This window comes from Python bivittatus, unplaced genomic scaffold, assembly GCF_059951505.1.
Source record: "Python bivittatus isolate LINGU-HERP-01145 unplaced genomic scaffold, Pbiv_v1 ctg000410_np1212, whole genome shotgun sequence".
Lineage (NCBI taxonomy): Eukaryota > Metazoa > Chordata > Lepidosauria > Squamata > Pythonidae > Python > Python bivittatus.
The window spans coordinates 698366-725431 of record NW_028277067.1 but is presented as its reverse complement, the minus strand read 5'-3'; the positions used below and the strand labels follow the sequence as shown (position 1 = coordinate 725431).

At 41.7% G+C, this 27066-nt stretch overlaps 1 protein-coding gene across 1 annotated transcript; it reads left to right on the top strand.

The window, feature by feature from the left end:
- The first annotated feature begins 1541 nt into the window (after positions 1-1541).
- On the top strand, positions 1542-26853 carry VAT1 (vesicle amine transport 1). The gene is made up of 6 exons (XM_088143322.1): positions 1542-2219; positions 13535-13742; positions 15709-15879; positions 17421-17510; positions 19792-20033; positions 20760-26853. Exons 1-6 carry the CDS (start codon positions 1770-1772, stop codon positions 20862-20864), a joined length of 1266 nt encoding a protein of 421 aa, XP_087999448.1. The 5' UTR covers positions 1542-1769; the 3' UTR covers positions 20865-26853.
- The last annotated feature ends 213 nt before the right edge of the window (positions 26854-27066 follow it).

The following is a 27066-nucleotide window of genomic DNA, read 5'->3' as shown; positions in this document are numbered from 1 at the left end:
TTAGAGATGTTAATTCTTTTGCAATAAGACTGCTAAATCCAGATTGTATAAATCTAGATGATACCAATAAAAGTGAATATGTGTAGCTCAGGGTTGAACTGTGGAGTCCTTGAGGTTCTCTGAGCTTGGTTGTTTTCTTACAAATGTTTCGTTACCCGGCTAGGTAACATCTTCAGTGCTAGCTCAGAGAACCCCAAGGACTCCACAAATCGAGATGAGCACTAGATGGCAGGAAAGAGATAGAGGTATATTTAAAGTATGATCTGGATTTCTGCAACCCAGATTTGTAGCCCTAGTTAAAATATTGCATTGTCTTATTCTTAACTATTTTACTACACGACCATCTCTGTGGAAAGTTTTATCCTCTGCTTCAGGACACCATTATCCATGTCTTTTTATCTGCAGTGTATTCTGTAGGATATTGTCACAACAAAATCACTTTAATTTTTCCTAAATTTCAACCAGCTCTACTGTCTACATTTTGATTGAAGGATTTTGATCAAATCCTCTGGACACTTCTGGGAAGGACGTTACAGTGACGAGATTAGAAGTGTTCAGGAAGGGCAATTGTACAGCCTTTCTCTGCATGCAGAAAGCTCTAGTGGCAATTCTTAGTGTTTTCAGGTGAGGCTGGGAATACTCAGTCCTAAGTACCTGAAAAGGTACGAGTTGACCTGGTAGTGGTAGACGGACTAGTGGCCTGACTCAGCGGCTGATTGGTTATGGCATAATGTTATGTGTGAACTCAGACAAGTATGGCCTCATGTAGCTTTGCATGTCATAGTTAGCTGCAGTTTGTCATACCAAGTAAACCATTGTTTATGACTTCGTTTTCATGTATGAACCACATTTCTATGGCTTGCTGAACAAATCATGATTATAATAAACCATATGATTCATGAACTCAGCCACTACAAGGTTCATGCTTTTTATGTAGCCGCAGATTCAAGCTGGGCTGGTAAAACTTGTATCTGAACCCCTGGACAGCAACAATACTAGTTTACACGTATCAGACCCAGTATAAAACACAGCTTGCTGTGCTCCTGATCTGTTCTGAAAAAATAAGAAAGAAAACTTATGAAGTAATGATGGTGGTCTTAGAGTGATGTAATCAGAGAAAAAGAGCAAGAAGGAAAGCATGTGTGAATAGTGATAAATTACTACCATAACAGAGAAGATGCTGGAAGATGAGAGAGCGAGTGCGAGGCTTAATATTCTATGCATGCTTCCTTGGGAGAATAAACTCGCTGAGCTCAGGAGACGCGCATAATGGCGGGTTGCCATTTTATGCGTATTTGCTAGGAAGTTAGACCCGTTCAACACAGAGGGTTTCGTTCTAAAAACACACGCATTAAATCGGGTTGTACATCTGCGATGCTACGTGCGATTTTACTTGAGAATGAGCCTTGTTGAGATCAGGGGGACTTTCGAGAAAACAAGCATGCGCTTTACTTTGTCTCTGCCGGGCACACCCAGCCGTATTCCAGTCTCCGCCTCGCTTCCTGAACAAGGAGAGGGTGGGCGTATTGGATCCACTGACGAAAAGTCAGGCGGGCAGGTCTCGCTAGCTGGAGCCACGGGCTCCGCTTTCCATTCCGCGTTTTCCACCCCAGCATAGGAGGTCGGATCCAGCCAGCGCTAAATTCCAACTCCAGTTTTTGCAGGCAGCCTCCTCCAGCTGTTTAGCGCATCTGGTCCGCCGCGCCTTCTTCTCCTTCTCCTCTTCCTCGTGTAGACACACCACAGCTGCTAGCGCCGAAGAAGCTGCCATGTCCGGGGAAGAAGCTGCCGGGGAAGATGCGGGCGCGCCTCAAACGGGCACTGCCGCTCCACCCGCAGAGCAGCAGCGGAACGAAGAAGCGGCGGCGGCGGCCGCAACAGCGGCTTGCGGGGAAGAAAAGGCTGCCGGAGGGACGTCGGAAGAGGCACCCGCCGTTCCTGCCAGTACCGCTGCTGCTGGGCGCCAGTATAGGGCACTGGTGCTCACCGGCTTTGGTGGTTACGAGAAGGTGAAGGTGCAGACCCGGCAGCTGCCTCAAGCGGAGCCCAGCCCGGGCGCTGGCCAAGTCAGCGTGCAGGTCCGGGCCTGCGGGCTCAACTTCGCCGACCTGCTGGCTCGCCAGGGGCTCTACGAGAGGCTTCCCGCGCCGCCCGTCAGCCCTGGCATGGAGGCGGCGGGAATCGTCCTGGCCGTGGGCGAGGGCGTCTCCAGCCCCAAGGTGGGTAAGGAGCTCTCGGCGGCGCAGAACGGGCGGAGGCTGCCACACCGTGGCCAGCCCGTCCGGAGGGTTCAGATGCGGGGAGTGGGGGGCAGCAGCTTCTGGTTTGCGGCGGAGAATAACAGGCTGCCCACCCTAATCGGAGGTGATTGGGCGCAGAAAGATGGATGATGGGCGTAGCCCCTATCCTGATATTTGGGTGCAAGAAAATGGGTGGGGTGCCTCGAGGTGGTCGAGAAACGATCTGGAGCGTTGGGGAGATCCAGACTTGAGGATCTAACGGTGGGGGGGGGGACGCGGGGAGCCGGAATCCTAAATGTGAGTTGAGGAGAAAGAAAAGGGGTGAAGCTGGCTAAGGGTCCCACACTATGGGCCAAGTGGTGGAGCAAGGAGTAGCAGATGGGTTCCATCCTCTCCCTGTAACTGAATCTGGCAGAAAAGTGGGTGTGGACCTGCTGCTTTTTCTCCGTTAAGACAATGAGAGACTCCCCAGCCAGCCAGCCAGCCAGCCAACTCGTGCTCTCAGCCTCCCCTGCTAAGCTGGTGTCAGCCAGAAGTGAGGGAACAGATTCAGAGAGAAGAGTGAGTTCCAGGACCTCTCTCCTTGAAGGGTGGGAAGTGGGCGATGGCTGCTAAAAGATTGCTGTGGGAGGCAGGGCTTTAGACATTTTGGCTAGCCTTGGGAACTGGCCAATCGTTGGTGATCGCCAGGACACTTCCCTCCCTCAAGGGGTGGGGTTTTGTCCCTGGCTTCCCTTGGCCTCAAGCGAGGGCCTGTCCTTTGGAGATGCCTGGGGCCCCTTGAGGGCGCTGTGTAGAAGAGACCTGCCTCATTCCTCCTCTCAGCCATTGAACTGAAGGCGGGTGGAGCCTCATCCTAGAAACGGGATTCAGAAGCCTTTTGGAATACAAATCCAGCTTGCTGCAACAGTGACCTTTTGCCCACCCCACTCCCAGGCCTGGAGCTCTCAGCCTTGCCCAAAAGGGTGGGCTGGACTGGGCGGAGTTGTGGACCCTTGACTAGAGGGAGTCCTTCCCAGCCCTGGCAGGGAACAGGAAGCTGCCTGCCAGTGGGGCCAGGGTGCAGGTTTTTACATTCCTTATTTCTAGAACTTTGTATTTCTGGCATTCGCAGTAAATATCCATTCCGGTCTTCTCATAAGCTACAGTACAGTGATACTTTTTTCCCAAGTGTTTATTCTCTGAATTGCTTTTCAGTGCCTCTGTTCAACCTTGAAACACATGGAAATATTTAATCTCTCTCTCTCTCTCTCTCTCACTCACACACACACACACACACACACACACACAGAGCTGCTGGAATTTGCAGAGAGTATTGCACTCTGGAAGGCTTTCCCCCTGCCCCCATGTTCACCTTTGGAGGAGTTCAAGGGTTACAGCTATGTCTGAGCACCAGCACCTTCTACAGCTGCTTCCCCCCTTTCTTTTGGGGCATCCCCAGTCATTAAGCTAAAGCCAATTAAGTGCTTTCACTGTACCCGTTATCTGAGTTCATAAATCATGTGTTAAAAAACAAGCTTGAAGCATATCTAATCTGTGCCTTGAAATGGGGGAGGGTGGAATAAAGGAAACTGGACTTGGCTCCTGTTTCTGCTTTAACCCAAGGACAATTCCAAAGGCTCTAATTTTTTTTAAGCCATTCATTAATTAAAATAGAACAGGGATGGGGGGAGATCTGTGCTCTCCTGCCTCTGTTCTTAGCTGTGCATCCATCAAGCTTAATAGTGGCCCCTGCCTGTATGCTGGTGTATGTATGTTGAACTCATCCATATAAAGCTGGATCACAATTGCCTCCAGATAATTTATTATGAGCTGGGGTGTTGTATGCCTTCCCTGTAAGGAGCTAAAGGCAGTTTATATAGGGACCATTTCTCATTTTTTCCTCCTAACAACCATGCAGTGAGGCAGGATAGGCTGAGAAATTTTTTGGCAGATGCCTGGCCAAAAGTCACCCTGATAGGTACATGGCCAACTGGGACTTGAATCTGGCTTCCCTGGTTCTTGCCTAATTGCTGTATTTTCATACTGGACAAATGTGGAACAGGCCTTGGGGGTTTCACAACCCTACTATCTTCTCCCTGCCAATGTGTGAAATTTATTTCCTGAATGCCTCTTTGGTGTATAATAAACAAAAGTCTATTTCCTTTCATTAACTTTTGTAGCCTGATTTTCTAAAGAGCTTGACTTAAGTGTAACAATACGGCAATGCGTGCACTCATTGGTGTAGATTTGTTCCCAGACAGAGTCAAATAAGGGGTAATGCAAACTAAAAGGAGCCCTAGTTCTGAAGAATCAGGCCTGCTTTTCTTCGCAAATCAGTGTTAGTAAAATTTAATGTCTGCTTTACATGGATGATATACAGGATGATCAACAGGCAACATTTTAAGAAGGACTGAATCTCATGAGTTTTTTTGTCACCTGCAGGAAGACATTTCATGAGCAGCCATTTTCTCCATTTTCCTTTGCAGTTGTTAACTAAGACCTGTCATCAATCTTGTCCTTGAAACAGGAAAAGTTGGGTGGTTTCTGCTTCAGAATTTGAAAAGGGCAGGATTTGGAGCTTCCCGAATCCCATGGATGTTTAATCCATTTCAAATTTGTTTAACTGGCAGGAATTCTACACAGTCCTCAGACAGTACTGTCTCATGCTATTGTTCTACATTGAACAGGATATTAAGGGAGACTTGTAAGAAGAAGATGCGGCATCTCAACCTATTTGGTAGAGCAAGTTTGACAAAGAGCAAAGGTTTGGGAGTACCAGTATGACATTCCTGGATATATTTGTTTTCAGTTCTCTAATCCTCTGCTAATGGTAATGCTGACTGGTAAGGCTAGGAGTTGTAATTGGATTAATATGGAAGTGCCAAGTTGGGGAAGATCTAAAGTTTGATCTGTACATTTAAGAAATGGCAAGGTTTTAAAATTTTGTTTCACTTACAAGAGAAGGGAAAGGTCTCATGGAATATTCCAGTCAAGATATGTTGGACCAGAACATTAAAATGCTAGTGAAACTGACTTGATTGGGGTGGGCAACTTGTAAAGGCGTGAAGGGCACAACTCAACCTAACAACCTGTTGAAGGGCTTTAGGGAACTTTCTGGTAATGTGATGACATTGCACTGAAAAGAGTTCAGATTATTTTTTATGGCCTTGGGGATAGGTAGGAATAGTAGCAGGAAAACGGCTCTCATTTCTGCCCTTAATCGCCTCCATACTCCCAAAAATGGTCTAAAGTATATTACCAAAATTTATCCATTTTGCTGCTGAAATTTGGCAGTGTGATTTTGGTGTTTTTTTAAAATTAGAGCTGGGGGTGTGATTAAGGGTGGGGAAGGGAATATTTTGCCTTCCAGAGGCCGCACACTCCCATTCCTACTCTTTTCAGGGGGAAAAAAAGAGGAAAATGTCCTGATGATTTTGCTGCCAAATTTCTTATAGTATGTGATCTTCAGGGGGTTTTGTGTGGGAGGTAGTGGAAATGGTAGTGGTTGGCTTGCCATTTCTGTCCTCATTTTTAGAAAAAAAGGTGAAAATTTCACAGTGAAATTTCAGCCATATTGCCACCAAATTTCAGCAGCATGATCCTAGGGTGTTTGGAAGCTGCATCTGGCCTGTTAGTTACCCACCATGCATTTTGAAACCTTTGGCAACCTAATTCATTTCCTAGACATATGTGTATTTGTATGTATGTAAAGATCAAGAAATAAAGATAACTAGAAGCCTTTCAGTCAAAGCATTAGTTGGTTAGTTCAAGTTAAACACAAGATGCAGTCTCTATCTTGCTGCCTCTTTGCTGTCTGGGATTTGAGGTTTACAGCCCTCCGAACCAAGCCTCCCTGCTAGGCTGTGGAGCACTGTAGATTCAAAGGCAAACAGATTATTTGGGATATGTGGGCACACTCACGTAGTACCTATCATCAGTCTTTGAAAGCAATTGTATGTTATTCTGAAATACAACCACCTCCCCAGCCCCTGGTTGCACATGGTCGCAGAAGGAAATTGTGGCAAGTTTAAGCAGGTGCCCACAGGTGGTATATGTACTATATGTGCTTTGAAGCACTTGTCCCCCTTTAGATCTAAAGTGCTGCACAACCCTAATATTAACCTTATTCTCACAGACAACCTAGAAAACAGTCTTGTATGTTTGGATAGATTGTCCAATGAAGACACTCCTCAGAAAGCTATGAGCTTAACTGGAGTTTCAGGGGATTGCTTTTATGGATCTCCTTCTTTATGTGCCTAATTTTTGCCAGGCATTGTCCTTACTAGGTATATGGTAAATAACACCTAGGGCTGGTTTAGATTTAACCTAATCTAGATCATCATTTGACTCTGGAAATGAACATGAGTGCAACAGATTTGGGCTTATGTGTTCCTCCTTTCCTTCTTCCCTGGCATGATTGCAAAGAGGAATTTAGAAGCTCTCATTACTAATTTAGATTGGTGATATTTGGGGGCCTGAATATAGCAAATGTAACTACACTTGGTGAAAACAAATTGAACCATAATTCACCAAATTGGAAGTTTCTAATTGTTAGCAGAAGTTATTTTTATAAAGGGGTAAGGGCTACTCCTCAAAACTATGTTAACATGCAGTCCTCTAGTCTTTATGGTTTTGATGTGGGACAAGTTAAGCACAAGTGATTAATGGAGTCTCCTGGCTGTGATCTCCCTCCCACAGCATCACTAGCCTGCAGGAAAAACAATCGTAACATGTAGTTGGGTGTTCTTGGGTGACTGTAGTTGAGTGCCTGGAAAGGAGGCTGTAGCCACCTTTCAGGTTGCCCAGGTGACAGGACATCAGCACTGTTACATTCTGCACCAATGACTCAGGTTATTTCTGAACACGGCTCTGGCAGTCTTCCGGAAGAACATTGCACCTGTCCAAAACTTGCCTTGTTGACAGGCTGGTGGGATGAAGGAGAGGCATAGGATGAAACAGAAGGGGGCTTACGCAGCACATCTTGAGAACTCCCTCCCACTTCATCTCACGCCTGACCTATCAGCTGTAAAGGAGATCACCAGACCATTGCTTCAGATTAAGCAAGTAACACCTCAGAGGCATGGTTGAGGGGCTGAGATGTTTATCTGGGTTATTCATGCTTCACCCTATGTCCTGTCACCCAGGCTAAAAAAAGAAACAGGTGATCATTTTTACTCCAGCTGCCACATATCCCAAATCATCTGGCAGCATCTGGAAGTAGCTCACAAAATGGCATTGGGGTGGGTGCCCTTCCCATGTAAAGAAAACAGTTGAAGTACAATCATACAGACCAATTGTCAGCAGAAGCTATATATATCAAGAGTCACTGTAATGTATTGTCAAAGGCTTTCACGGCCGGAACACGATGGCTGGTGTGGGTCTTCCGGGCTACCCAGCCCGGAAGACCCACACCAGCCACAGTCACTGTAATGCCTGAACAGCACTTTTTGAAGCATGTCAGGCATTACACCAACAGATACTTTTGTGGACACTGAGCAAAATAGGTACCAAGGACCATGTGCAGCAATCAGCGGGTAGAAGGCATGTTCACAGCATCTTGAAGTGGCCCAAGCAGGAGCTGGATAGACCCGGCCCCTGACTATGTCATCACCACAGGGGGTCGAGGATCATTTATATGGGAAGTCTTGTGTCAGGAGAAGGAGAAGGTGCCCCTGTGTTGAAGTGGGAACGAGACAAAATCAATGCCACATAGACATATTCTTTAAAAATGCTTGGCAGGGGGATCTTCGTGCTGCAGTTAGAGGAATGTGAGGATAAGCCCACAGTGCAGAACTGCCATGTGTGGGCTGCAAACCTCTGGATGACTGGTAGGTGGCAGCAAAGAGGTTCAGAAAACTCCAGTTCCGCCATTCAGGGGTCACCTGCATCCCAGGTAACTTAGCCCTAGTATTGCATAAATACTAAACTTTGTGTTTTAGTATTTAAAAGATGAGAGTGAAAGAACCCATCTAAAAATACAATAGAGAACTGTAATGGGGCAGAGACAGAACTTTTTGTAAATGGTAAGCCGAACCATATACTTTTGAGGTTCGGTTTAATTAATTTTTCCCTTAGAGAAACTAGATAATTCACCACTGAGATTGATCTGACATTCTTGGTAAATATATCACAGAAATAATAGTTTCTGATATTCCTCCAGCACTGATCTGCTTCTTACTGTAGTGATGGAGGAGGTTAGAAAAGGGGAAGCCCAGGAGCCTAAGGGTTGCCTAAATGCCTCTTTTGTAGCAGTAAGTGTTATTTGAGTGTAGCAAAGTGTTTTGAGAATTAAATTAATGTACTGTACTTGTCTGTTGTTATAGGACAATGTTTCTCAACCTTGGCGACTTTCAGATGGGTGGACTTCAACTCCCAGAATTCCCTAGCCAGCCATACTAGCTGGGGAATTCTGGGAGTTGAAGTCCACCCATCTGAAAGTCATCAAGTTTGAGAAACATGGTTATAGGATGTAGAGAGAGAAAAGGGAATGCTAAACTGCATGTAGTGTTAACGGTGAGTAATGCAGGTTTGCCATAGCCTGCAATTGCAGAACAAGTTTATGTTAACAATGGTTAATCATTGTTTTCCCAAGTAACCAGGTTTTATGGATTTGCGCAATGCACATAACCGTAAACTAATCAGACCAATTGGATTTGCACAACCCGGTATGGATTGGCTACATTGTGGCTTGATGTTGTGCAGGAAAAGTATGTGTCCCAGATGGTGCATCAAAACACTGCCAGCAATGATGTGCAACTCCTCCTTTCTGGTGACATTTGGAGTGGCTGGCCAGATCTTATTTTCAGTTTTGTTTTTCTGTTTATGGGGCAAAAGTACACTTGTCCACGGCCTGATTCATGTGGGGGCCACTATCCACAAGGAAAGGCTAATCCTTTTATTGACATCTTATTTTCCAAGTCTCCCTGCCCCACCAACTGCACCTTGTGACAAAGAAGCCAGATTAGCAAGCACACTTTACCACTGTTTTTACCATGCAGCTTTATTTCTGGAGGCCAGAAGGAGAATTAATTATTGGTTAATTTCAGTAGCCATCACATATCATGGGTACAAGCAGTCAAGGTTTCAGACTGTGATGAAGGCTCTACAGTTTAACGACAATTTCTGCTGTCTCTCAGATTTGCCTGATGCAATAAGGCAAACCATAAACTGGCTTAGCATATTGTAAGAATGTACCTAGATCATGCTTCCAGATAAAGGATTCCTAGTGCTACCAATCTATGGGTATTTGAAATGGATTTTACATGACAACGTTAGGTATTCTAAATTATGTTTCTGCAATTAGAAGAAAGATGGAATAAATGATGGTCAAATGTAAGAAAGCAACAAGTATAAGGCAATGTTGTCTAGACCTCTTATAAAATGTCATGAATGAGGCGAGGCAATTGGATAATGAAATCCTCATCTGGAAATATGCAACAGCATCTGCCTAACTGGGAGTTCAATCCAGTTCAATACGTGTGTTATATTTTGGATTTTGGATTCTTGCAGAAGGAAGGAAAAATCTGGGCTGAACTGCTAGGAGTATTAATAAGCTTGGCAACCATCATTTCTACAATAGACAACATCTAGTTTTTTGCTACATAGAATAAATGGGCATCATGCTGGGGAAACAGACAGGCAGCAGATCTCAGACACTGTTCCCTGGTGTTTAGTAATTATTTCTGCCTCTTTACCTTTTAAAGAGAATAGGGCATTGTCTTAATCTGGCCTTCAGAAGAAGAGCAATGGAAAGATTAATTTTGGTTTATGTTTTGTTGTCTTCTCCTTGCTTGCAGTCACTAATCACATTGCAAGCAGGCCCTGTAACAAAACACTGCAATATAGAAATGGCTTGTTCACATTTTCAACCACTTTGTTTCATTCCCCAACCCTTGATTTTCCATTTTTCTCTTATCCTAATTAGTCCTTGCCACTGAATTTTTATATTCATTCATTCATTCATTCATTCATTCATTCATTCATTCATTCATTCATTCATTCATTCATTCATTCATTCAGCAATGTGTTCTCCCAGAACTACTGATTCCTCCTTTTCATGTAAATGTATTATCTGGCTGTCAAGACCAGTCCTAAGAAACTGATATTGTTTTATTATATTAAAGGTAGGCTGGAAATATTTTGAAAAAAATCTAGTGAATTTGGGAATTCTTAAAGAATAAATTCTTAGAGGTATTGAACCCATTTTTGGAATCTGCTAACTGACTTTTATGGCTTATAAATCTTTAAAATGTAGGGGGCAGGAGGCAAACGGTTAAGAGAAAAAAGCCACAAGACTACTAGTGTACTTACAGGAAATAAGTCAGATGCTACCCTCACAATAATTATATTAAAACTAAAGATAGTAAAGGAGATACTGGGTATGTTTCTCTAGGAAGTGCTTTCCACAAGTTGTATTCTTCCTGGAAAAAAAAATCATGTCAAGAATGTTTGGAATTCTCACTAAAACGAATGCAGAATTTTAAAAGGAATAGAAGAACAGGAAAGGAAATCTTGGCATTGTTCTTCTGCATACTTCGGCTATCAGGAGCTGTAGAACAATGCGGAAGGAATTCAACCGGAAGGAAACACAACTGAATAATGATCAAGTGCTGCTTTTGCTAATACGTTGTCTTTGACTGCCGTGTTTCATAAATCAAGCTCATGACTTGGTGCTTGAACAATAGCCTTGTAACTAATGTTTGTCATTTCAAGATAGGATTACCATTTGAACTGTGTTTTCTTTCCATTTCAGCAGTGCTCTGTAGCTTGAGGAAAAACCATATCTGTAGTAATAGTTCATGCTGCTGCCTTCCAGATACATTGGGACTTTAATTCCTGAATGACCAGCCTAGTTGAAAATTCTGGAAACTGTAATTCCAATTTATCTGGAGATAAATTGACATAATATGACTTAAGCATAGATTTTCCTTTCGTAACTGTGGCAGGCACAACCGTTTTTTTTCCGCACCCAGCTGAAAGCAAAGTAATGTCTACACCATCCGTGGGAAGGTGAATTACACCTCCTGACAGCTCTAGGGAGGGATGGTGGGAGCTGTAATTCACCTGAACATGGAAGGGCAGTTTCCCGAACCTTCACCTGCACTGAACAACTAGCAGACCCAGCACCTGGAACTGCTCCTGGTAACCAGTGCAGCTCTTGAAGTAGAGATGTTGCATGGGTGTACTGAGGCTGTCATTTCTAAATGCTCTTCAACAGCAGGCCAGTGCGGAGTGCACTGCAGTAAACCCATTGAGAGGTGACAAAAGGGCATTAGGAAATGCAGCCTTACAACATCAACAGTTTCACTCTGTCTCCAAACTCCAAACACTTATAACTTTCATAAATATGCATAGCCAGCTACTAAACAGAGTGTATGTAGCTCTGGAAATAAACATTTCTTAATTTGGTGAAGGGTGAAATTTGCTCTTTGATCTTAAACCCGTGTCCAGAGTATTTATGAGTCTACTGGAGACGGCAGTTCATGCAGAAGGTGAAGGATGCAGGCCTCAATCATACTCTTTTCCTGATACCAGAGCCAGATAAACACAGGATTTCCTCTTTGCAGAGGAAATGGTGGTGTTTTCTTTCAAAAGGAGAGTTTCATGGTGAGCTGGCGGAAATCTGGAGGCGCTGCCAGAAGAATGTATTGTTTGCACAGTCACCTCCAGAAGCCCTTGCACCCTGCCACTGTAATGTAGCATGAGTCCAAGAAGCAAAGAACTTATCCATGCTAGGTGCTTGATTGGTTTTAAGCATGCTGGCTGGGGAATTCTGGGAGTTGAAGTCCACACATCTTAAAGTTACCAAGTTTGAAAAACACTGTTTTAAAGTTTTCTGAATTGACTTATCCCTTGAAACCCTTGTGCATCTACACAAATTTACAAGTTGCAAATGAATCTGAGAAATACGCTGGAAGAAACATGTACGTATGTGAGACCCCACCACTGCATTGTCTACATGGAGAAGGTTACTGAGAATACATTGAGTCATGTCCTCCTTTGCAGGGAATGCTTGGGGATGATGAATGACTTCTCTTTCTTTGCTTGTTCCTTCTTCTGAGAAACTCATTGTGGCGAATTCTTAGGAGCAGCTTCAAAAAAGATTAGTTTGCCTGAATGGTTGTTCTTTTGACATGAAGCCTTCCTCCAACCCAGTACCTACTATAAATGTTGTACCATGAATCGTATCATCCCATGAGGAAAGGAGATGGTGGCGTTTGTAGTCTGACATATTTGAAAGATTGCCAGTTTGGGTAAAAGTGTAGTTGGGTTAAAATCAACTGTTTTTATGATGGAGATATGTTTGGCTCTTGAGACTGACTGGACATTAATAGACTGCCCCCCCCCAAATATTCATCTCATCCACTGCTTGAATAAATTAATCCAGAAAACATCTCAACACTACGGATTCCATAAATGAGGCATGTATTGTGCTAAGGCATCATGTATTCATTTGTAAATGAATCAAGCTCCTGGGGTAGTGATGGGCAATTTCCATCATGTATCTACGGAAGTGTTTCTCAACCATGGCAACTTTAAGATGTCTGGACTTCAACTCCCAGAATTCTCCAGTCACCAAGGCTGGCTAGGGGATTCTGGGAGTTGAAGTCCACACATCTTAAAATTGCCAAGGATGAGAAACACTGTTTCTATGAGAAACACTGTTTCTATCTATCTAAACATGCAGACTTCTTTTCAAATATACATTATTAGCTGATCACATAGTTCTAGTCTGAAATCCAGTAGGACCGTTAATGGAAGAGCTGCCTGTCAGTTAATGTTGATGATGCCTATTTAGGTAGCACAACATCCAAGAGGGCACAGTTGCCTCTTGAGGCAATACACAAGGATTCAAACCTTTCCCCCTTGTCAACTGAACCGTCAAGGAGTCTTCAGGGAAAAAGTGAATTTCCTGAATTAAAGCCATTCTGGAAAAAGTTTCCACTGAGAAGCCTCAGCTCAAAGGCTCTTGCTTGAGCTTTATATGCCTTTTCTTAATATTCAGCAGTGTTAACACAGTATAGATCTAGCAAAGAATTGTTCCCAAGTTTGCCTTGTAGTGTACAAGCATATGTCTATTGTAAGCATATGCCTTTTCTGCTGACTTGGAAATGGGATGGCACCTTGATATTCATGGATAAATCTCACTGGAAGAGTGTAAAAGACATGGGGCCAACTCGGCATTTATAAAGGTTGCCTGGAGCTGTGCAGTGAGTGGCTTGAAATCTATTTTCAAGTTTAGCCTTTCATACTCCTGAATTTGTGTTTGGGTGTCTCAGTTCTGACAATGACCTTTCTTCTTCTTTTGCTAGGTAGGTGATAAGGTGATGGTGATGGCCCGGTCAGGTCTCTGGCAAGAAATTGTAACAGTCCAAGCCAATCAGACTTTTCTCATGCCGGAAGGGATGAGTTTTGAGGAAGCAGCTGCCTTTCTGGTCAATTACATCACAGCCTACATGGTCCTCTTTGACTTTGGCAATTTGCGCCCCAACCAGAGTGTCCTTGTCCACATGGCAGCAGGTAACAAAAACGTGTCCTACTGTGCTCGCAAGGTATTGCTAATCTGCTTGAGGCAAAAGTCACTTCCAAAGTGCACCTTGAATTCTTCTTCTGTTCTATTAATATATTTGCATTCACGTATTACATTTATATCCCACCTTTCTTCTAAGGAGCTCAGAGTGCTCGTGTGGTGACATTTTTTGCCTCTGCTACTTTTAACTGATTGTTCTATTGTGGCATTGATTCACAAGCATTTTACTTGGGTTTTTTTGTCCATTGCCTTGAGAGATTTTTAGCTACAAGGTATTAACATGTCTTAGATAGATGTAAGATAGCTTAGGTTATGAAAGAGCATCTGGCACAAGCTCATATAAGTTGGGTTTATGCATTGTGCTAAACTGAATGTGGTTTCTTTATTTTTGACTTACGAGAATTCAATTGTTATGGTTTTTAAATTGTGTTTATGTCTTAGCATTCTGTGTAAACCAGCCACTTGTGGTTTATTCACTAAGCCATGGTTTAAAAATCAAGGCTGTACATAATTTATAAAGCCAGCTATAGTGAATTTCATGGGGAAGGGGGATTGGAATCTTATTTTTCCCCGTTCATAAATTGGGTTCACAATGCTGCTAAGTTGTGGGTGGGCAATCTTGAGTCCTCACAGCAATATGCCCCGAACTCTCTCTGTGTGTGATTATGATTGCTAAAAACTGATGGCAAAGTTTCACCTCATTTTGAGATGGAAAATATGTATAAACTCTGATGTCAACCCTAAAAAGGGCATTTAATAGCTTAAAAACAAACTTCAAAAACATACTCTGTAAACCTACACCACTCTTATGTGTAATATGACCTCGGCCTGTCAAGGAATGTGACTCATGGCCTTTGGTCACAGAAAAGTGGCCACCCCATTCTAAGCTATAGTTTCTTTTAATTTTGGCTTGCTGGACATGCCATAGTGGCCTGTTTCTACATAGTGTTAAGGGGAAAAAAAGGTTCATAAGCCACAATGGTTAAGATATTGCATGACATGAAATTAATATATGGTTGGATAGTTTGTGGACAGTGTGTAACCATTGTGGTTAGTTTACAATTCAGTGTATTGTGAGAACCTGGCTATTGAGTAAATTAAGCAAATCTTGGTGTAGAGATAGGCAGTGTGGTGCCTTCCCTTGGTATGCATTAGGCCTCCTGATTCTGACTTTTTAAAATAAAAAATACTCCTTTGTTATTTTTAATGGAATCTGATATACTGCAAAGAAAAACACCAGCCTCAAGCTTTATATTTATGTGGCAGAATAGCTTTAAGTTTTGTGATTGGCTGAACCTACCATAAGTAGCTGTTTATGAGCGTACCCACCATGTGCACTCAAAAGTTCCAAGTATCTTCCCAGCCCACAAAGGTTGCTTCCCCTTGCTTTAGTTTATTGTGCAAATACAGCCACTGTCTGACACTCTGTTCACTGTATGTTATATAAGAATGTGACATTCAATCCATGTGATACATGTTAATTTTTCTCTGCTCCCAAACTCTGAATTATAATGCTGTAAAGCTGAGATGGGGAAATTATGAACCTAAACCTATTTAGGTTTAGTCCAACCTATTGTTGGACTCCATCAATTGATATGGAATGATGTGGGGTTGATCCAATAGCAGCTGGAGGTTTACAGATCCCTCTCCTTATTCCAAAAAGTTCTAATCATTCACAGTCTATCCAGCTCTCAGAGATAGTGGTGGGAAGGTAGTCAGGATCATTAAACAGTGTCAAATACATTTCTGTTTGTTAACGCTGTCTTCATACTTTGCCCATTTTATTGTGCTGATGAGAATATCTTGCACTGATTTAACTTTGGTTAGAACAGAAACATTTAAGTTTAGTGGTGATAATCCATGTTGATTTTTTTTTTTAATAAATGGAAAAGTTGGCATTCTTTGGCTTGTGGGCCTTTTTCCTTGCTCACTTGATACACTTTCCGTTTTCTCCAGGTGGTGTGGGAACTGCAGCAGTCCAACTGTGCAAAACTGTGGAAAATGTCACCATTTTTGGCACAGCATCTGCCTCCAAACATGAGGCCCTCAGAGAGAACGGGGTGACTCACCCTATTGATTACCGGGCAGCTGATTATGTGGCTGAAGTCCGGAAGATCTCTCCCAAAGGTACCCAAAGAGATGGAAGAAAGGGAAGGAGTAGAGCAAGATGATCTGAAATTCCCTTCGTTTTTTGTGCTTCTGCTTGTGACATTCTGGTATCAGAGCTGAAAAGAAAGTAGATGAAGAATTCACCAATGAAGTTATTTATTGTTTAGATTTTAATTTGCAGAGCATGACAAATCATATGAGTTTAAATGAAACAAATCTGAAGAAATGTGCAGAAATAATGTAGACAGAAAGCGTGGTCAGGGGTAGTGGTGGTGATGGGATTTATGTTTCAAAATACAGGATGGGCACTGAATCAGGGGAAAAAATGATGTTAGATAGGAACAAATTATGCTGATTGGTGCAGGTTCATTAGAAGAGACATTTTCTCCTAGGGGAAGGGAAATGTTGGTTTCCAAAGTTGGCAGCCCACATGTTATTTTTATGTACTTCTATTATAACTGCAGTCCAGCTTAAATCAGGGTCACCTTTTTAATCAGTTTAAATAAATAACTGAGTTGGTGGTGCTGTTATATTGCTATTAATTTATGTTAATCTTTCAAAGATGGAGATTATTGGATTCCTACCAAAACCTGCTCAGACCATATCTTTATTAGGACTAACCAAAATATACCAAACTGGGAGCAAACTTTAAGAGCCAAGTGTTACTTAGATTTGTCCCCTCTGTGAAAGAATGGTTAACTAAGATGTGGGAATATGGTTCAATGTCTAGAACAACTTCATATCTAAAAAATAAATCTGATTTACCATTCAATCTTATTTGGAAACCGTTTTTGGACTGCAATTCTACACATGACATTGTGCCACATTTCAAATCTGGGTTACAGAGTTTATATTTCAATCTGGAATATAGCCTGCCCTACACATTGCTTACAGTATTTTTTTAATGTATTATTTATTTATAGCTTTTCTTTTTCTTCTTAGTGATTTCAATTGTGCCCACTAAATATTTTTACATTTCAGTAGGGTCATGTTTTGACTAGAAATGGGATATGAAACGTCTTATATTACTTTAAATTGTTAATGGTGTATTGGAATATATCAGCCATAAGAATTAGTTATTCAAATTTTCTTAGTTATCCACCTGTATTTTAAGGCTTATACTGTTTTTCCCCTCCCTTACAATAATTCCTATACTCTTTTAAATGGGCATTTGTATCAGCATTATTGTTTTTCTTTTTTCTTAAAATTCTTATAATAATAAAAGAAATAAAAAAGGGAAAATTGTTTGAAATCATAGGCAGCACCCACAGATTTATTGGTAGATGGAAAGTAAAAATAGAATGTGAGAGAACACTATTGACTGCTTACAGATTTATGGCTGGCTGAATCATACATTTGAATAAATGGTCAGTTTATACTGGAGGCTGATTCATTTCTTTTACCAAGACTTAACAGTAAAATTAAAGTAATTGAAATTAAAATGGTTGAAACTTGGCTAAACTAAAAATGCCACATAGGGGATTTTGTTTCCTTTCGATTGAAATTTCCCATTAAATAATTTCTGACTGTTTCCCCCGCTCTCCTCTCTTCCTTTTTAGGTGTAGATGTTGTTTTGGACCCCTTGGGTGGTTCAGATACCACAAAAGGATTTCACCTCCTGAAACCAATGGGTAAACTAGTCACCTATGGTGAGTAAGGAAGCATCCCATCGAAGGGTGGCTGAAATTCATCAGGAGTTCAGTCTTAAAATCTTCTAAGTCCCAAAGCTTGGATCTGGAATTTGAGAATCAGCGTGCCTAAATGAGGTCACTTTGCAGAGTCAAGATTTATCCTCTGGAGTTCAAACAATAAGTAATGATGTAAGAGGACTGGTTGTCTGAATCAGGCCATAGCTCTAATAGTGGTCAGCTGGATGCTCTAGTGAAATTTACAAGATGGTAGATTTGTGTAACAATGCTGTTTACTCATACCTTACATTGGGAACTTCAGGGGTCTGAACTGGATAACCACAATCAAATATCAAGGATTCCCAGAGCAGATAGACTGGCTACTATGTGGATCTGTGCTATTAGCAGCTGTAGAATAGGGGTCAACAACCCAGCATCTGTGGGTCCCATAGGGCTACAGCCTTCAGAAATAAAATTATTTTATGAAATGAAAAATTGCTGAGATCTCACAAGAATGCCAGATCTAATGAAACTGCAGCATTCTTGCATACGATCTTACAAGATTTGGATGTGAAGGACACCTGAGGCCTGAAAAAGTTTCTAGCTGCTGACCGTGAACCTGGTTTCAATGACTTGATGTGGTCAAGGAGGGAACTTACCAAGCAGCAAAACAGTTTTTAAAACCAATTGAACCATAACTGGAATTGAAGGGTATGTTCTGCAAGCTGAACATCTGCTCTGAGGATGACTCATTCCTGGGGCTGGCTATGTAGTAGATGCCACAAAGAGGTGCTTTCCCTGCAATTTTATATTGCGTTCCAGTCGCTCCCCTGTGTGACTATACGCTCTTCCTATCCACACATTCTTGAGATTCGCTGATGGGTATCCCTTTTTGTGAATGAACTGAATATTCTGCAGCTGTAATGGAAAATTGTGGCAGGTGGGAGTCAAGTTCCAAAGCTGTCAAATACTTTTTCCCCTTTTTCTCTGCAGTGAACACAGTTTAATTCTGCACCCACAGGCAAAACCCTTTCACCATCATATAGAATGCAGAGGCTGACATCTGAGAGAGAGAGAGGGATAACTTTTAAACCCTGAAAAGCCCAAGAGGCTACTTTTTGCTGCTGCAGAGTGAAGCTATCCACTATTCTCATGTTCTGTCTGTATACTCCAGACTAGTGATTAGTTTGTAGGTACTCTGCAAGACAGGATGAATTTCAAACTGGTTTCAGGCAATGTTTAATCTATCTAAAAGCAAGCTAAATATTCAGGCACTTAAAATTCAAAAGTAATGTATCAGCATCTCAGGGTCTAAAATATTTGGGACAGAAACTGCTTTAGTTACCCTGACAGACAGCCTATGCCAGGAGAAAGATGAAGGAGATGATCTCGCTCACTTCTGGGCCTCTCAGTAGCTTTCCATGCCATCAAACGTCACATCTTTCTGTATAATATACTGTGTGGAAATTGAACCTCTCATGTTCTGATGATTCCAAATCCGTCTGTGTGGTCAAGGCCAGAAAGTATTGATGAGGATGTGGTGATCAGCCTTCCAGCATTTCCACCATAGTATTTCCCATTCCAATAAACTAAAAAGGTAACAGTAATGTTAGTGAATAGTTTGCACTATCACCTTTAATCCTTAATATCATCCAACCCATGGCCTAATAGAGAAGTTTATTTTAAAGGGCTTGCCATTTCCAAATTCTGGAAAGCAAAGAGAAGCCTTGAAGGAAAGGAATTGTATCCTCCCATCAATTTTCTCTTTGGTTGCTGGGAAGGACCATCTGTGAGTGTAGATTTCTTTTGAATTGTAACAGTGAACCGAAGTATTTGTGTTTGTTTCAGTGGCTTTGGAATATGCCTGAGCATACCTACAGGAACCAGGAACTGAATATGTCCACAGGCCAGGTTTCAGAAAAAGGGACTTTGGAAAAGGGAAATTCTTCCCCAAACCCCACCCTTGGTAGCTATTCTTCTGCTGTTGAGGTAGAAGTAGACTTTCCTCTGCTTATATAGAACCCCAGGCAGGGGCAGGGGCAGGCTGGGCTGGGCTGGGCTGGGCTGGGCTGACAGACGTTAGTTCAGCCCAGAATGTCCCCATCTTCTTGCAGAGTACTTTATTAAGTGATGAGGAGCATAACTGCCTGGTGTGAGAGTACAGCTTTGGAACAAGAACTGTGGGCTGCTTCTACGCTGCAGCACCTTGCCTTTGATGAAAGAAGCATCTTGATCTTCCAGGCATAGTTGCGAGGGTTATTACAATGATGGGTGCTAAACTGGGTATTTTTCAATTTTGTAGGTGTAGCCAACTTGCTAACAGGGCAGAGGAAGAACCTGATGGCTATGGCAAAGACCTGGTGGAACCAGTTTAGCATCAATGCCCTGCAGCTGCTTCATCTCAACAAAGCAGTTTGTGGCTACCACCTGGGCTACCTAGATGAGGAAGTAGAGCTCTTAACTGCCGTGGTGACCAAGCTAATTGCTCTCTACAATCAGGGCAAAATCAAACCAAAGGTGGACTCTGTTTGGCCCTTTGAGCAGGTGAGAATGCTTGGCAGCCCAATGAGTTCTTCTCATATCCCGTGTCCCACCAAAAAAAAAAAAAAATGTATTGCTTTTAGCCTAGTTTATCCCTCCAAAGAACTGACGTCATTATAGGCTGCAACCGCAGCACTTCTCTTTTTAGAAAATTAGCACCAAAACCTTTAAGGAATGATTCCAAAATGCTAGATGTCTGCTGGCCATCTGCCATACTCTTCTAGCAGTGTCAGTTGAATGTCCAAGGCAGCAGTATATAGATCACATTCATTTTGTTTGGTCTTTTAAATGCTGGGGGGAGGCAGCTTTACCCAAACTGTCAGGCAGACTTTTCAAGGGCAAAGGCCATAAAAAGAAAGGGTAAAGGGCAAAGTGGTGTTGAAGGTTGTATAAAGCCTTTTTTGGCTGACTTTGTGTTTGGCCTTCTGATGACAGGAAGTATGAAGAAAGTGAGTAAACAAGCGGCTAAGTCACTTGATCAACACTCCCTCTCCCGCGTGCATTTGCTTCTTTTTCAAGGCAGTTATGGCTAAAAAAAATACCCAAGCCATGTGTGGCTTTAGTGAGCAGGGAGTATATGTTAAATAGGGAATGATGAGTATTGCTAGTCCATCACACCTAGAATGCACCAATTTGGGCAAGGCTGATATATATCTTTCAAAGTATTCTCCTTAGTCATATTTCTTGAGGCCTGAAGAATGAAATGGTCTGGTCCTATTTCTGATGCAGGTGGTGGATGCCATGAAGCAGATGCAAGAGAAGAAGAATGTTGGGAAAGTCGTCTTGATTCCTGAAGCTCCACCGAAGGATGAAAGCAAGAAAACAGAGAATTAAAGCAAAGGGCATGGGTGGACTGTTTGACCTCAGGTTGATTTTGGGGGACTTTTTTTTTACTGCCTCCCCTCCCCCCACATCTGACCCTTGAGGGAAGTAGGAATGGACAGGTCTCTCACTGCTGTTAATGGAATAAGTGACATGAGGATTGAAGAGAAAAATGTCTTGTCTTGTGGTTAATTGACTGTTTAAAGATGAGGCAAGCTTCTAAGTTTCATAAAATCTTTACAGAGTGGAACTTAAAAGATTGTCCCATCTCTATGAAAATATTGGTTGGCCTAGTTTAAAAAACAAAAGATTATCATGTAAATCCAGCACTTCTTCTTTTGCAATCTTGATACTTTATTCTTAAAGGAACCATAGGGCATCATCTGAAGAGGTGAAAGATGTACAAGGCAGGTGTATCCATTGACATTTTCTCTGATTTTTTGATCTTAATTCATTCACTGTTCATAAATTCCTAGCCATGTTGTTTGTCTCTATGGCCTCTTCTCTCCTTAGCCATCCTTATCTTGCCTCTGAATACTCAGTGACTAATAAGTTTAGAGCATGTAAAACACCCATTGTTCTAGCAGCTATTGACAGTTGACAGTTTCCATAGAAATAAATCTTCAGACCTGCCACTTTGGAAGGGCACATTTAATAAGCAGAACACACTAGACATCTTTGCAGCTAGGTGGGGGAGGAAGGGAATTTTGTTTCCGGTGGTGGTCCTATAACTTGGTGCAACAAAGCCACCACTGCTTCCTGCAATATGGAAGTACCCTGTGCTATCTAGGCAAACCCAGCTTATCAAGTCTTTTTCAAAATCTATTAGGCAGATTGCAAGCATGGGGAAATCAAGGAATTGCCAGTGAAGGAAGCCCCAAGACTCCAAACCATGGCTTCTTTTGGAGAGAAATATTGATTTTTTTCCATGTAAATGTGTTCAAACAGACATATATTTAACAGTGCTAAACAGCTGACTACTCTGTAATCTCAAAATAGTGATATCATGTTTGTCATCTCAGTGGCTTGTGACTTGATATGGGGCTGATCTGATGTTTAACTATAAAAACAACGGACGTGTTCTCAGTCAAAGATATGAGAAATGCTTTGATCACAGCATCTGTGCCAGTCATTTGCAAGTTATATCCAACATGAACCTAGTTTATGTTTAAGACTCACTGCAGGTGAAATATTCTCTTTATATTTTCATTTTGTGGAGGAAGGGCAAAATGACCAATTCTCTGCAAGAAACAGATTGGGCAGGAGGTAGAAACAGATTCTTTGATTAGTTTGTAAGCATTCTGTATTGGCTTGAAAAAATCAGTTGGTCACTTTGAGAGTGTACACATAAACTATTTTTGCTGAAGACATTTTATGTTGAGTAGGTTAAGTCTGCTCCTGTTTCATTCACCACCATTTCTGAAAGCTCTTCCTTGAAAATCCAAAGTTCTTTTTTTTATGTCAGTAAATATTTTTACTCTTTTAGAGATTGGATCCTGAGAGTATTTCTCTGCACTTTGAATTATCCATTTCTGACGCTCCTCCTTTTTCCAAGAGTGCTGCCAGTCTACTTTGGGTGAGGCTGATATCCTTCTTCCCGTTTCAGTAAGCAACATAGGTCCCAGAAAAGGTCAAGGGACTTCTGAGGTTATTTCTTTAGTCTTTTCCTTTGATTCTCACAGTTAGTAATGGCAGAAAAACCCTAAGTCCGGTATTCTGTCTTTTATTGGCCTAGGGGAAAAAAAAGAAGAAAGAAATACTTTCAGTAGATTGTATCAACTAAGCATTTTTCTTTCTGGCAAGTATTTTTGCTTTTCCCATCAGAAAGCCGTCTATGAAAATGTTGAGGCCAACCCTCAGCTGTTAGCAAAATATATGTATGTGAGAATGGAAACCATTTTTGGAGTGTTTTTGGTTCATCAGGCCTTGATTGCTCATATTATTTAGGGGATCCTCAGCTTATAATCTTTTGCAGGACTGTGTTTGTCTAGCATGCCTGTTTTGGGAACAGAACATTCTCACAACTCTTGCACAATGCTATAGCTTTTCAATCTTTAGTACTGCATCTAATTCCTGATACTTTATTAGGGGCAGGGGAAAGAGAGATTCATTTTTTATTTAAAAAAACCGAAATGGAAAATCACACCTTCAATGTAATATTTATAAATATTTTCTCTTCCTTCTCAAACATCCAGTTGCTGAAACAGTTGCCAGTCTGTCCTTCCCTAATCTAGCGATTATGGAAACAGTAAGACAATATATTTGCAAGACTCCAACTTGGGAAGGCTGTTCTAAAACACCTTGGCTGTCACCTTTATAATAAACAACCGCATTAGACATTTTGGTGAGTAACACAGGGAAGGAGCATCTAGTGCAGTCAATGTAGAGAAAAACTAGGTTTGAATGCCAAACATCCAGTGGATTTCATCTAAGCAAAAGATGAAAGTTCTGGAAGTGATTATTCTTGCTGTGGATCATTCCTTTAATTATTCTGTATATCTTGATGTTTTGAGATTGGTGAGTACATCATTTCTAGAGGCTCAAACAAAGGCCACTAAGCACTTTTTAACATTGTTTAACCTGCCATATTCTTATTGAAAGGTATTACAGAATCCAGATTAATTGATGGGATCCTAGATCAGGGAGGAACCAAAAGGCCAGTTGCTTCAAGGAGCCGATGTTCAGTGCTAGAGCATGTGATTTTTATGAGGTAATTCCAAATCCAAGCTGGTTAGGAGAGCTGGAAAAAATGTTGGCCTGAGAACTTTCAGTGGCCCTTAATGGTTTAATGTAGTGTAAGGCAGATTCCTAGAAGCTCATATATTATGGAAGGACAGCTGGCTGGTCAGCCAGCCACTCATTCACAGTCAAATGCAACCTTTTCCAGCTTCAAGCCCTTCAGAGATATTGAACTTCAATTCTCAGCATTTCCAGCAGAGGGAATTTCCAGGTTCCATATATGGAGGGCATCAGGAGCGGAAGAGGCAGAGATCTGATCTGATGTATGAGAGACTCAATAGATCTTGGAGACCAACCTAGAACATGAGGCTATGGTCCTGATTATCTGATGTGGCATTTCTTCTGCCACTTACTTTGTACATATCCTCATACCTCTTGGTATTTTTACCATCCAGGTCCAATTTTTTACCTTCCGATCTTTAAGATTATAGGCCAATAGGAGTTTACAGATCCCAACTGTAAGGTCAAAAAGAAAACTGGAATTCCCAACTTTCTCTTATTTTAAGCACAACAGGGAATTAAAATCAGTCTTGCATGATCAGCTGTGTTCTCCCAAGCTCTTACAAAGGGGAGGGGTGGGGGAGGGAAAGAATCTATTGTAAAACTTCATGGGTTTTTGATGTTTTTTTTTTCTCATGCCTTTCTTCTTGCTGCTGCCTGGTGCCTTATTCTGGATGGCATTCCAAAACATTTCTAACCTCATCATTGTAAAATTGCAAGGAATAGCCTTGCCTTTAAAAGAACTTATATGCTGCATTGTTACTCCCAATTTATTGTGCCTTGTTCCAAACAGTGAGTAAGGTCTAATTCAAGAAGCCTTTGCCAATGTTGACTTGTTTAAAAAGAGTGCCCCACTCCAAGAAAATAGTATGAAATATATTTATGGCTTCTGTTCTTTAATCAATGAGGACACCTACATAAGAGGATGAATTGTTGCAGAAATGCATAAATTCTGATTCTATTAATGGACACAGAGTTCTCCTAGATAGCCTCATCCTTCCTTACTTGAGCCATGGGACATTTTCTGCATGGTACTGTGAAAATGTTGTTTAAGTCTCCTGACCATTGTTTCTGAATCTTAATGGCTGAAAACTACTTTTTAAATTGAGTAGATGTCTGGCTTAATGAACCTCTGTCAAATGATAAATATGGAGAATCTGAATTCTGTTCTTGGTATAATTTGTGGAACTGCCCATTGGTGAGAGATAACCAGCCCCTTCCTGTAGTGTGCTCCAGTGCCTTTGGGAAGAGATGGGGCAAATATAGCTTTTCATGTATTTGCAAACACACCCCAAAAGAAAAACAGTTCTTAACCCAAAGCAGCAGCAAGAGATATCCTGTTCCCTTCCTGCAACCTTGCTTTCTCATGCTGGAATCTGACAGTTTTCCAATGTTCCTCCTGAACAGAAGAGATCTTTGCCTTTGTGCTGGAGTTAAAGCTGATTTGTCTTACTACTACTCAGTAAGCTGTAGTTCTTTTATACAGAAAACATCAAATTTTAAAGCACTATAACTATGCTCTTTGTTGCCTTGCTGATTAATACTGTAACCTTGAACTTTGTATCATCCCTTTTATTTTGCAACTTGACTGTGTGTGTCTGTATGCATGCATGCGTGTGTTTCAGACAATGGTTTTATGGGCCATTTGTAATAATAAAGCCCCTTGACCATCACTCCCCATCCTTTTAAAATTAAAATAAGTGGTCTTAACCGATTAAAACAATGTGCTTAACTTCAAGGACAAAAATGTGTGGGGTGGGGGGAGAAATAAGGTGTTTTCTTGAACTGTCCATAAAACAAAATACAAGGACAATATTTATCACAAGAAGCCTTTCTTGATGGATTTTGTTGCAGAGTTCAAGGTAGCTGATACAACTCCAAAATGATGCTGCATAGACTGCCATACGTATGGGTGACACGAAGGGCCAAAGATGGAGCACTTTAATTGAAAAAGTGCCATATGTCCTGCTCAGTGAGCTTTTAAGCAACGTGTACCCTGAACATTACTGAAGGCCCAAAGAGCATTTTTTGCAAAACCTGTTTCATAGGGCTGAAGTGGGCCCTCGGTGGCATGAACTAATAGCGGCCCTCTTACACAGCAGCTACAGCAACTTGATCTGGCAGTTAATACCAGCTCCCCTTCTTTAGGGACCCCCTCAAATAAAGAAGTGAAAGGGATGAAGGCAAAGCTCCCTCAGGGAAATGATTTGCAATGTGCCAAAATTAACATCAGAGTTGGGCTTCATTTGTTTTTCTGTTGGAGATGAAATACCTGTAGAGAGATTTTTTTTAAAAAAACTTCCTATATGAATGAAATCTCTCATTTTTTAATAACATTCCCAATTATAGAGAGCATAGAATTTAGGGGGGAAGGTCACAGAGAGAGTGAAATAACTCCCTTTACACTCCTTTTATAGACCCGCTCTTATCTTTGATTGTCAGGATGACTTAGTTCAACTGTCCCTCATATTTCAACATTTCAGAATTCTGAGTCCAGAGGTAAACATTTCATAGTGTCTGCTATTTCTTTAAGATTTGCTTTGTTTTGTTTTTTTTAACCTAAGTCTGTAAAATAAAAATCTCATTTGAAATATTTTCTCTCCATTATCATCAGTTAGCTTTTCTTTTTGTTTTAAAGTCCCATTTGGCATTGTGTTAGGCTTGGCTCACCAAACCCCAAAAGGAGTATTACTCACCACTGGGAGAAATGTTAGCAAAGAAAGCTAAAGTCAAGGTAATTGTGGGTGTTTCAGAGGCAGGAAAAGCTCTCCCTTTGTCAAGGCAGGCTGTTTTATTTGCATGATCGTTTTAGTGTGATGTAGGCTTGAATGCCAAGCCATGGATATCCTGGCCCTGCAGCTAGAGCCAGCTGTGGAACCACAACTGTTGCCAAATAGATTCCCCCTCCCCATGCTAGGGTGATGCTGATGAGGAGAAGGCAGCTGGCAGTGAGGGCAGGCTGCACAGCCCCCTCGCAGCTGGTGGCGGCACTTGTCCCACTGCCTCTCCTTCAGGTGGTTCACAAGCAGCTTGTGTGTCTTTATGGTTCAAGATGCTTTCTCAAGTCTCTCTATGGTGTTTGAAAAGAAGTCCTCTTCTGCTTGCGCCTGCATGTGTGCGTGCGTGTACGTGTGTGTCAACAAAGCAAATGTGCCAATGCTGTTTACAGATTCAGACATGAAATTGCTAGTCTGCCTACTGTTACCATATGCCTTATGTGTTTTCTGGGTGTTCCATTAAAAGCATAACAAAAATGATAAAATTTGTCTTGTGATTCTCATCTCCCTATTCTTTCATAGGTTTGTGTGTGCTGACTTTGCCAGCTGATGGCAAAGTTGTTATTTGTTTTCTGAGAACTTCCCAGAGACCCAGGAGGAATGGAGGAATTGATACAACTGCCTGGAATATATCTTGTCTGCCAACCAAGTTTAAACAAGAGGGTAATCAAAATGACAAGTGCTGTACAACAACTGTA

Bases quoted from the DNA above. Each gene is read 5' to 3' on its own strand.
- VAT1 (XM_088143322.1), top strand. From the start codon at position 1,770: ATGTCCGGGGAAGAAGCTGCCGGGGAAGATGCGGGCGCGCCTCAAACG. The intron at 13,743-15,708 runs GTAACAAAAACG...CGTTTTCTCCAG, and splicing joins CCTTGTCCACATGGCAGCAG to GTGGTGTGGGAACTGCAGCA. The intron at 15,880-17,420 runs GTACCCAAAGAG...CTTCCTTTTTAG, and splicing joins CCGGAAGATCTCTCCCAAAG to GTGTAGATGTTGTTTTGGAC.